Here is a 13,253-nt window from a genome sequence, read left to right on the forward strand (position 1 = left end):
ACTTACCTGTTAAAAATATTAACAGCACACACATGGCCACAAACACCGATACGGATACAATGGCTATACATTTGGCCGAACATCGAGCGGCCAAATCTTTACGGAAATTCATTGGGGCCGAATAATGGTGTGAGGGTATGCCACTCATGACACTGCGTGGCGGAAGCACTGGACCCAGGCATTGATTGGCCGAACGTTCATAACCTTTCAAGGTGTCCTTGGTGGGTGTCGAACAAGTCGAACCGCTTTTATAATCGATGGGTGAACCTTTGTTCATGTCTGCAAAGAAAAGAGAGGGAGAGGGGGGAAATTAGTAAATAGAAGATATAAAAAAATATTAGATGGAGTCATATAGAATATTTAAATTTTAAGGGATATGTGTTATATATAACAAATTCCGTTGCCTGGGAACCCATAGTGAAATTTTATGGATAATATTTTTCTCTTTGACATAATCGCCCTATAATTATGTTTAAGGGCGGAAAATTGGTAAGAAATTGAATAACTACAAAAAATCGACCAAAAACTATATACCCAAATTCCAATCCACTTTTCCCTATTATATAATATAGCTATAAATTTGTTATCCTCAGCGACCCATAGTGAAATTTTATGGACATTAATTTTCTCTTTCACATCAAACCCAAAAAATCAGCATTTGGTTGGAAAATTGGACCAAATTAAAATTTAAAAGAAAAAATGACCAGAAGACACATGTTTTTGTATTTGAGCAACATTTTTTTGATATTTCATAGGTATATATAGTAAGTACCGACTTCTTGTGTTCTGAAACCCACAGTGAAATTCGATGGAGAATATGTTTTCCATTGACATTAAGTCACTAAAACTAAGTTTTGGTCGAAAAACTGGACCAAATTCAATTGATAATGAACTTTGCCTAAAATATACAGGTTTTCGTATTCCAACCGATATTATATAGTTATATTTTATATATACCGATTTTTTGTGTTCCGAGGCCCATAGTAAAATTCAATGGAGAATTTTTTTTCATTGGTACCAAGTTCCTAAAACCAAGGTTTGGTCGAAAAATTGGACCAAATTCAAATGAACATGAAACAAAAAAATATAGGTTTTCATATTCTAAGCGATCTTTCTGTACTATATATCATATATATATATATAATATATATATATGATCTGAAACCCGTAATAAAATTCGATGCAGAATATTTTTTCCATTGACATTAAGACCCAAAAACCAAGTTTTGGTCGAAAAAATGGCCCAAAATCAAATGGTTTAAGAAAAACGACATTAAAATAGATGTATTCGGGTTTCTAAACGATTTTTCTATGCTATATATTATATATGCCGATTTCTTGCGTTCTGATACCCATAGTAAAATTCGATGGAGAATATTTTTTCCATTGATACCAAACCCCAAAAATTACTTTTTGGTCGAAAAATTGGACCAAAATTAAAATATATATATAATTTATTTAAAAATATATGTTTTCACATTTCAACCGATATTTTATGGATATATGGTATATATACCGATTTATTGTGTTCTGATACCCATAGTAAAATTCGATGGAGAATATTTTTTCCATTGACAGCAAACCGCTAAAATTATATTTTGGTCGAAAAAATGGCCCCAAAATAAATGTATTTACAAATTTTACCCAAAACAATAGATTTTCGTATTCGGCCGATATTTCATAGCTATATATTATACATACCGATTTCTTGTGTTCGGAGACTTATAGTGAAATTTTATGGAGAATAAATTTTCCATTAACATCAAACCCGAAAAATTAAATTTTTGTCGAAAAAATGACCCAAAATTAAACATATTAGCAAATTCAAACACAAATTTATTTCTTTAGCCGTACGAATAGGGCTCCTTAGGTCTGAAATCTACTTTTTCCAAAAGCCCTATAAGTTTTTGTGTTATTTAAATCAATCAATCAATTTCATTCTCCATCAAACAGCCAGGAAGAGAACCTCCCTGCCGAAGAAAGGGGGTTAGCAAAATCAATTAAGGAGGGCTAACACCAAAACTTTTCGGTCTTATGTCCGATTACCATGGAAGTGGAGGGGTGGGAAGGAAACCCATTAAATTCACACCTAATTCCTGACACGTAACTATTCATGTTTTTTCTCTCAATCCTATCAAATCTCCAAACCAAACATGCAAGAAATTTTCATTCATTCTTTTGTTTTTTGGTTTCCTACAAAAGAAGAAACCAAAGCAAAAAAGGCGAAAAGGGGAAGTGAGTGGGGAAAAGCGTTAGTTATAGTTTAGGGAAAATGTGTATATTCTATTCCCTTGTTTTGCCTTCGTCCTCCGTTATCGTTTTAGGATACTTATTCAGATTAGGTTTTTATACCCCAAAAAAATGGAGGATATGCTGGGCAAAAAAAGAAATAACCGAAAACAAAAAAAGAAACTTGTCAATGAACATAACCTCAAACATTTGCAATGGCTTTCGCATTCACTTATTATCAGCTGTGTGGGAGCGTTTTTTGTGTGCTTGTTATTTTGGGTTCCTCAGAGGATTTTTGCGTTCATTCATTTCCGGGATTTTTTTGATGACCATAGAAAAAAGAGGGAGAGCGATGAGGAAAAAAAGGATTTAACCAGTGATAATAAATTGGTAGATGTCAAACAGTGAATTGGGCAAAGAAGAAGAGGAAGAAAAAGCTGAATGCCTGACCATAACATAGGGAAGTTTTTTGAGAAAAAACTAAACGAGTTTGAAAATGCTGCAGTGCTTTATTTTTCTTTTGCTGGAATATTTTTTGGTGCTTTTATCATTTTGTTTGACGCCATGTTTTGATGATAATTCGATTAAGTGACATGTAAGTGGCAGTGCCAGTGACAGTGGCAAAATACCCCAAAAAAACCCAACAATTTTGTGATTCCGATATTTTTTTCCTTTTTCCCTTGCAGTATTATTTCGTTCACAAAGTCAGTCTGCATGTTATCCCTGTGGTCGATGTTGTGGTAGGGGAGGGATGTGGGGAGTAGCAACATTGTCTGCCCAATTTATTTAGTCATTGTGCGTCAATATTTAAGGGTGCGTATTTTTTTTTGGCTCGCCTGCTTACTTGGCTGTAGTGATTTCGTGTAACTTATCTGTCAGTTTTTATTTTTCGTTTCATTTCTTCTTCCTTTTTTTTGGCTTTTTATATAAATATGTTTCCCTTTTCCCCGCCGCCTTGTTAACTTTTATAAGGATTGTCTTGTTAATGTTTGGCTAGTGGCAAGTCGAATATCGATAACGTTTATAATCACATTACCAAGCCAGACATATAAAACCCAAAATACAATAAAATGAAGTAGCAGCAGCAAAAACATTGCTAGGGGATTTATATACATATGTATGTAGCATATAAAGTAATATGTATATACTTATTTACTTACATTAAGTGACTTTAAAAATTAAAGCCATCAAACAGAGTTGCATTGGAGGGAAATATTCCATTTTAATATTTGTAATTTAACATTTCCATCTCCGGGGCACGAAAATAAATTTATATTAGTTTTAAGGATTTATTTTGAGATTAGAAAAAATATTAAAAATTAATTAAATCCCATTTATTTTACTTTTTTCCTATAGTGTGAACCACCCTGTTTTAGGTTAAAAACGATAATGATAAACGATCAGCTGTTTTGTAATATACCCGTCGTTTAGGGTTCACATACTGTAATATTGTTTACAATTAATAAGAAATGCCTAATTTATTGATTAAAAATGTGCAATAGTCTTTGCAATTAAATATATACATCTCTGAAGCAAACAATATATTAATTTCTGGGTTATATTTGAATCCCAGATGAAAACGATATAAAAAATCGTAAATAAATTAAATCACATTGATTTTATTATTTTCCTATAGTGTGAAGCACCCTGTGTTAAGTTAAAAACGATAACGATCAACGATCAGCTGTTTTGTAATATACACGCCGTAAAGGGTTCACATGCTGTAATATTGTTTACAATTGATAAGAAATGCTTAATAAAATGGATTTAATTGGGAAAAATCAATAATTTATTAAGAAATCTAATCAAAATATAACAAATAAAGTGGAAAATAAATTGAGTAACGTTTAAACCATGTGATTTAATTTAAATGTAATGTAATATTTTTATACTTGGTCTGTCCCCCTACTGCAAGAATATACTAGATTTTACTATTTTCTTCGATATCATAAAGGAAAATTCGTTCGTTCAATAATTTATTAAGAAATCTAATCAAAATATAACAAATAAAGTGGAAAATAAATTAAGTAACGTTTAAACCATGTGATTTAATTTAAATGTAATGTAATATTTTTATACTTGGTCTGTTCCCCTACTGCAAGAATATACAAGATTTTACTATTTTCTTCGATATCATAAAGGAAAATTCGTTCGTTCAATAATTTATTAAGAAATCTAATCAAAATATAACAAATAAAGTGGAAAATAAATTAAGTAACGTTTAAACCATGTGATTTAATTTAAATGTAATGTAATATTTTTATACTTGGTCTGTTCCCCTACTGCAAGAATATACAAGATTTTACTATTTTCTTCGATATCATAAAGGAAAATTCGTTCGTTCAATAATTTATTAAGAAATCTAATCAAAATATAACAAATAAAGTGGAAAATAAATTAAGTAACGTTTAAACCATGTGATTTAATTTAAATGTAATGTAATATTTTTATACTTGGTCTGTTCCCCTACTGCAAGAATATACAAGATTTTACTATTTTCTTCGATATCATAAAGGAAAATTCGTTATCGTAGTAAAAAGTAGTAGATTCTGGCAGTACGGGAATAGACCAACTGTGAAATGTTAATATTTTAAGTGCAACCTAATTGAAATGCGTTGTGTATACCTAAAAAATGAAAATGTGTTTAGATTATGGGTTTTTAATTTAATCCGAATAGTCTTATGGTGGTTCCTAAAAAAATCTTTAAAAAATTCACGCCTTATAGTTACTATTGACGGAGTTCAATGAGGTCATGCCACAAGAACAGCTGATGCACTCTATCAGCTGATCGTATTTGCTTGTCACACGATGTATCCAAAATTTATAGCTTGCTTTTGTTTATTTTTTTTTATTTATAGTCATCAAAATTTGTTTTCCAAAATTAAATACCTCATTAAAACAACATTTCAGATTTTTAATTAAAAACCCTAAACTTTTCTCTTATTAATAGTTTTACAAAAAATAAAACTTTTCTTGTTTAATAATTATCAAAACTGTTTATGAACAATATAATAGAAGTTAATATCCTTCATTGTAAAAAATTTACCAAAAACATTTCAAATAATTGTCAATTTTCTAGTTTGACATGTTTCATACTCCTTTTTTCTTTAATTTCCCAAAAAAAGTTAAGCGGGTCCCTTAGATTGTCAAAAAATTTACTGTGTGTGTTTTAATTGCAATAAATGTCAAAAAATTGCCATGGTTAACTAGGTGTGTGTATGTGTTTGTGGTATTGTAATAGAAAATTGTTTGCACGTATTTTGTTGTTTTCTGTACAAAGTTTTATCTCAACAAAATTTTCTAAAAAAACAAACAATCAGGGGACCCAGCAACCAACCAAGTCAGCTGGCATGTGTGTGGTAACATTTAATTGTTAAAAATTGGCACGTCAACATTTATCCTTTTTCAAAACAGAAATAAACAAAAAAATAACCGAAACTAAAATGAAGCGTAAAAGTTTCTTTTTTTTGGAAATTTTGTTTCTCTATTTTCTCAATTTTCATTTGTGTTAGAATGTGTGAGAGTTAACATTTTCGTTATTTAACTCCTTTGTTGTTTATTTTCTCCATAGCCAAAAGTTTGACATTTTCTCCCCCTGCAAATAGTTTACCGTTTTACAACCAGTTTAGTTTATTGTCAAAAAAGTTTTTGTTTGAAATTATTTACCTTGGAAAAAAACAAAGGTAACAAGAAAGAGTAAAAAAAATAAACTCAAAGATAATTCCCAAACAATTGACAGTTCATGGGAAAAATTGTGTAAACAATTATTGTTAAAATGTATTAATTGCTTGTCACAAAATATATTTATATGAAATATTGAAGAAATTACGACGGATTTTATGAATGTACGTAATGATTTTGGATGAGTTTAATGAGATTTTGCCATAAGAACAGCTGATTCACTCTATCAGCTGATCTAACTGTTTTAATATTCAGCTACATGGAACGCCTTTCTATTAGTTTTCGCATAAAATATAATAACAAGATAAAAACTGGCTTTTAAAACGACATGTACATTAGAACTTTTTACTGCTTTGGCAATGGAATTTAAGCCCACTGGGTTAACGAAATCTACTACAATGTAAACGTACTATAAATAACGTTTTATTGACATATACAATAAGTATTGAATTTTTTGAACGCATTTATATATGTTTTACTTAAAATCTACAAAATGCTGGAACGCATTTCCGCATTTTCTACTACTTGAATAGGTCATGTAATAAACCAGCTGTTTCACTCTCTCAGCTGATTGCATTTGCTTTGGTAATGTCGGGTTTACACGATTTACCCAAAAATAAATATTTTTTTATGTGGTAATGTCACACATATATTTTTGGCGAATTTTTGTGGGGTTTTGCAACAATAACAGCTGATTTACTCTCTGATGTTGTGATTTTAATCATAAAATTTTCATAAAATCAGTTAAATATTCTATACACTGACACCTAAATAACGCATTTTTTGAAGGTAGCGCGTTATGTAAACAAAATCAGCTGATTGACTCTATCAGCTGATATCAGTGCTTTAATATTCATGTTACGTTTTCATAAAGTCCACTAAACATTCTATACACTGACACCTAAATAACCCGTTTTTTGAAGGTAGGTAATTATTTTTTTTGGATTTTTTTGAGGTTATGTAAACAAAAACAGCTGTTGCACTCTATCAGCTGATCGCATTTGCTGCTTAAAGCCTGGTACACACAATGTACCCAAATATAATAATATTTTAATGTGGCAATGCCAAACATCAAATTAGATTTTTAATTGGAATTTTTGTTAGGGTTCATTAGGTCGAAATTTGATTTTCATTCGTTATTAAAGAAATAAATACAAAAATGGTTTTCCATGAAGGAACTAAAGAATATTACCTTTTATATTGCTTATTAAAAGTGTCAATTACTATTACAGCTACAATAATTTTTACAAGTACATACATATTTTTTAACCAACATTTTACAATATTTTATCATTAAACTTAATATGTGTTTCCACTTAAATTGAGAAGAGAAATAAAAAAACAAATCAAGATTGACAGGATACTGTTGTAATGATAACGTATGGACCAATGTAATGCTTCTGTGTTTTTTTTTTGACTTTTCATTGGCTGTTGTTGTTATTGTAATTTATACATAATGATAGCTTAAAAAATTACAAGGTTTATATCTGTGAAAACAGAAACAGCAGTGGTAGTAACAGCAACAACAATCATGTGGACAATAAATATCACGATTTGTTAAATTAACAATAAAATGTGACTTCGTTTTTTTTTTTTTTTGATGGCAACCTCATGTCATTTGTATATGAACATACATATACAACGTTTACATGGGGCAGAAAAGATATTACCACCCACTATTTAAAAAAAACCAGCCTAGCAATACCTTTTCCCACGACAAAACCAACATATACAGATGTCAAGTTGTTGATGTTGTTGCTGGTTTTTTTGTGCGCCGTATTTTTTAAAACGTACATCAAACAGGATGTATAAATAAACGGACATATTTTTTTTTACAAAAAAACCTGGCATGAAAAAAATTTAAAAAGGATATATTTCAAATTAACGCCATGGCTACAAATGACATATAATATTGCATATATATATACATATATATGTATATGATTCATTGAAACTTTAATAATAATAACAATAGCAACAAACTGATACGACATCCATCTGTCACATAAAACTCATTTTAACAGTCAGTGACAGTGTAATATATATATACGTATTTTTGTGTGGGTATCTGTGTGGGCATCCTTTATTATTATTATTTATGCGGGTTAAAATCCCCAGTTTTTTAAATGGCATTTTGTTGTTGTTCATTTGGTTTTTTGTGACTATGAAACTTCCATTGAATGGTAGCTGTAATTATTGTCTCATAAAAAGTAATTTATATTACAAAAAAATCGAACCAAACCAAATCGCTTATAATATAATATGATATAATTTTTTTTTATTATATAGAGAAATTAAAAAAATGGGTAAACACACAAAAAACCTAATTAAAAAATATTTCCTATGAGCTTTAATTGCCTGAAAAGTCATAATTATTAGTTAATAATTCTCAAATGTAACGCAAAACAGCTGACGCACTCTCTCAGCTGATCACATTTGCTTGTTAAGGTCGTGTTTACACGATGTACCCACCTACAACAATAAAAGTGTTATCATGTTCCTGGTTGCATAATCTCATTAAACTACGTTTAAATAATTGCAACACTTCATAAAAAGCGTTATCAAGTTGTTGCTGTTTATGCTTTTAATAATTGTGAAGAATTTGCCATACGTCTTTATGTAAGAATTCTAATTTATTTGCTTTGAGAAATGTACAACCTAAAATAAAAGCGTTAGGTGATTTGCATTACCATGCGGAATGGGCAGTCTAAAATAAAAGCGTTAGGTGATTTACATTACCACTAACCTAACGCTTTTATTTTAGGTTGAACATATCTCAAAGCAAATAAATTGGAATTTTTAAATAAAGGCGTTGCACATTTCTCAAAGCAAATAAATTGGAATTCTTACATAAAGACGTGTGGCAAATTCTTCACAACATCAAATTGTTGGCTTTTATATTTTCTTTAATAGTTGTGAAGAATTTGCCACACGTCTTTATGTAAGAATTCCAATTTATTTGCTTTGAGAAATGTGCAACCTAAAATAAAAGCGTTAGGTGAGTTGCATTACCATTCGCATAACGCTTTTATTTTATGTTGAACAGTTCTCAAAGCAAATAAAATGTGATTCTTAAATAAAAACGTGTGGCAAATTCTTCACAACTATTAAAAAATATAAACACCAGCAACTTGATAACGCTTTTTATGAAGTGTTGCAAATATTTAGACTTAGGTTCATGAGGTTATGCAACAAAGACAGCTGATCACATTTGCTTGTTAATGATCATAGTGTTTTGAGCCATGTGGAGCGCCTTTGTATTGGGTTTCTTTAAAAACAATATTATCATAGATAGCTATCTAAATAATGTCTTTATTGATGTAATTGCACAGAATCAGCTGATTCACTCTCTCAGCTGATCTTATTTGCTTGATAAGGCCATTTTCACACAGTGTTACCAATTTTATTTTTTTTACAAAAGTTTTTACAAAATACCACAACCTTTAATATTCCAGTAAGTCTTTAAACCTCATAAGATTTCAAATTAATTAAAACCCCCTTAAAATAAGAGATAAACTCAGGTGTAAATTTTGATATAAAACACATCCAGTGCACACACATTCAAAACATACAAATTACAAAAACAGCAAATCACAATCGTTACAAATCTTTGAGGCAGAATGGCAGCACACAGCTGTTTATAATGGATTTTGTGGTTATTCCTAAACGCACAGCACACACACTTTTACATAATGTAATTGTAACCTTTAATGTTACATACAGACATATATTTACTAAGAAAATTTCGCTTAGAAGAAAATTTGCGGGAACAATTTGGTGTTGTTTTTTTCTTCTTTGAACTTGAAAGCTAAAACCTAGAAAAATAAAAATTGTGTATGACATTTAAATGTCATATGGTAAATATAATTTAGAAAATGAAATGGAAGGGAATGACAGAACACACACAATTATTCATTGGTTGACATTTGCATTTTTTGGGCAAGGGGAAGGGGGAAAAATTCGTTAGAAAAATACTAAATCTAGGGGTTTGTGAAAAGTGTCCCCCACCCGTTTTTGGAGAAAAGTGGCAACATATTGTGGTTATGTTTTGAGAAGAAGTCTAACGACAATGTGCAAAATGATTAAAAACAAATTTTGTAATTTTGAGGGAAATTAAATTTGAAGTGAATTTGAATGAAATCATCTCAGTTTTAATTACAAAGAAAATAGGGAGAAACATAAATTTGATTGCCTTGGGGGAACAGCTGATTTGTTGGGAGTTAATTAAGTGGTTGGCAATATGTGTGACATAGCTGATTATGAAATGTAAATAAAGACTAATTAAGAGTGAACATAATCATGTGATTGGCAACATATGTGACATACATAATCGGTGGTTGCCAAACGTTTATAACATATTTAGATAAAACCTCAATCAGCTGATTGCACCTCAAAGTGTTATTATGAAGTTGAGTTCATTAAAAATGGTTCTATAAAATATTTTAATTTGTAATAAACTCTATTTTATGTGCTCCAAACCTTCATAGTAGGATAAGGTTAATTAAAAAAATTCTTTCTTAATTTATACACTTCCTAATTTTTTCACAAAGACAATTTTCTTCTGCTAAATGTAAACGGCATTAAATCGTTTTCGTGTTTTATTATCTTTAAATCCCCAAGCCGAAACATAAAACAACTTTAAATCATTTGTACAAACCCCAAAAGGAAAAGGGAAATGAGGGGAAGGGGGTTAGGTATTAAAAACGGAAACTCGTTACTCTAAGGACCTACAAATACAAAATCTGTAACAAATCTTAAACCCCAACCAAGGAAAGAAAAAGAGACAGAACGATACAAAACGTGTTACTTGTTTGAAATTAAATTTTAAATACCTCATCCCTTAACTTCCACCCACCCTCCTCTAGTTCAGAAGCAGCAAAATTTAAAGACCTTACCCAAAAAAAGTGCTAAGACAGCCAGGCAATTAATTTGCATTGTTCACGAAAAGAATTGTAAAACTTTCTTCCTCTGAAAATAAAATTAAACCTTATTGCCGGTTTTTTGTGCCATCCTAAGCACTAACTACAAAAAACCGGGTAAGAAGAATTAGCAGCAGCATCAGTACGAAAAAGGTCAAAAACGAACTCTTGTTCCTTGGCCATATTTAAATCACCTGATTTATGATCATTTTTAATTACTTTCCATCAATCTTTCTTTTGTTCCGAAAACAAAAAAAACAAAGATAAAAGCAGGCAATAAAAATGAGGCAATAAATTACTTTACAAAAGAACAAGAAAAAAAGGTTAAAGGTTTTTCAAGGGCATGCTGGGCGGGCTTTGCCAGATTTTTTTTTCCATTGGGATAGGTGAGGGAGAGATGTTGGGGGGAAATCTTGGAATAAATCTTCTTAAAAAGGCTTGTTACTTTCGATTATTTGTGGCTTAATTTTTCAGTGTGCCTTGAAAGGATTCTTTTTGTGATAAGTAGGAATTATTAACACAAAATTCTGATAAGAATTTTATTTTAATTTTTAGAGCTTAAGAAAAGAAAAAATCCTAAACTAATCAAGAGGTTTAGCATTTGTGAATATATTTTTTTAGTTTTACAGCTTGTTTTTTTTCCCATGGGAGGTTCACATGGAGTGAGATGTCTCCATGTGAACCTCCCATGATGATAACATGATTTAATGGTGATTCTTTAATGAAGACTTATGTCATTTTCAATCTCTAATCAGCTGTTTTATATTATTTATTAAGTAGTGTTCACATGCCTTAATATATATCAATCAGTTGTTTAATAGCAATCAGTTATGGTTCACATGTTTTGGCAAGATTTAACCAAACTTAATGTTTTTGGTATTGCAAACAAATTTAAAAGCGTCCCATTTCAAACAAAAATATGAAAATATTTACTGATGGATTCTTTACTTCACTTTCATTAAAGATTTTTAATTTATATTACTTTGCCATACGTTTTAATTGGAGGTTTCATATTAATAATATGTAATTTGAAAACAGCTGTTGTTTATTATTTTGTTATCAGCTGTTTAATAGTATTCAGGAAAGGTCTACATATTTTGTGTGAGGTTTATCTATTTCCAACCAAATTTAAAGGCGTTCCATTTAAAATTAAGTAAGCATTTAGTTACGGCTTTATTTTTTTTAATTCCCGTTTAGAGATTTTTTATTTCTAATACTATGCCATACGTTTTCATTAAAGAGTTGAAATATTAATAATATTTCACCAACTGTTTTCTACAATTTAATAAGGGTTCACATGACTTAATGTGTCTCAATCAGCTGTTTAATTGCATTCAGTTACGGTAACAAGTTTCTGTGAGGTTAATATAAAGGCTTTTCTTATTGCAACCAAATTAAAAGGCGTTCCACTTCAAATCAAATAAATGAGAACGTTAACTTGTTAAAACGCTATTTCTAGAGGGAGTACTTTTTAAAATGCGTTATTCATGGAACCCTTTAATGGAGACGTCTGTCAATAAGGAATAAATGAAGTAAATTAAGGGACTTAATAAAATATACTATTTCTGTTGCTTTAATTAAACTCCTAATAATATTTCCATATTAGAAATATTTCTTAAATCAATAACTTTTTAATAAAACATTTTTTATTACTCGTGCAAATTATTGGCCATTAGAGTATTTTAATTAGTTTTGTGCTTCCTTATTGATTTCAGTTTGTTTCTTTTATTCTTTCATTGTTAAGTCTCTGGAGGCCATTTTTATAGCAAGAGCACTTAAAACAACTAAAAAATGTTCGTTTATATTACTTAGTTATTACTTGAAATGTTTTATGAATTCCCTTTTGCCCAGTTTTATTGAATTGCCACAGCGATAATTAGTAACAAATGGTGAACTGGACAATTAGAAAATGAAGAGGAAGAAATCATTTTTGAAAATAAATTATGCAGTAAGAATAAATTTTGTATTTAACATTTTAAAGAGTATCAGAATTAAATATTTCCTTTTTTAGAAAATTGACTTTTATTTCACTCAATAAACTTCGTTAAGGAAGTGAGCGGAAAACCACATCTGTCTGCTAAAACAAAAACTTCGCTAATGAATTTCTGGTTTCATATTACAATAATAACCGAAAAAAGCAAAACAAAAAGAAATTGTTTCTTAATTACACTTGGCTTTGAAACGTGTTATTTCACTTTTGTCTCTGGCTAGAAATCAATTGTATCCCTAAATATATTGGTTTTTATGTTCCAGACGCTCCCGCATAAATGTTCGCCTTGTTATGTGGTTGAAGTTCCGCCACCACACAAACAAATAAATACTAACTGTCAGTCATTTAGAAGTTTATCGCTAACTTCATTTACAATGGACAAAATGGATAAAATCATGAACATTTTGTACAAAAACTCTATTTTTCCACACACT

General features: G+C 30.1%; 1 protein-coding gene across 1 annotated transcript in view; it reads right to left on the reverse strand.

The window, feature by feature from the left end:
* The window catches only part of LOC133330514 (teneurin-m), a 275,178-nt gene that overhangs the window by 21,649 nt on the left and 240,276 nt on the right, over nt 1-13,253 (reverse strand). Inside the window, exon 3 of the mRNA XM_061538951.1 lies at nt 7-279. Within this exon, the coding sequence (XP_061394935.1) occupies nt 7-279 (273 nt within the window). The remainder of the gene's footprint in view (nt 1-6; nt 280-13,253) is intronic.

The sequence above is a fragment of the Musca vetustissima genome, unplaced genomic scaffold, assembly GCF_032173495.1.
Source record: "Musca vetustissima isolate MV318-11 ecotype Yass unplaced genomic scaffold, APGP_CSIRO_Mvet_v1 utg4377, whole genome shotgun sequence".
NCBI classification, from domain to species: domain Eukaryota; kingdom Metazoa; phylum Arthropoda; class Insecta; order Diptera; family Muscidae; genus Musca; species Musca vetustissima.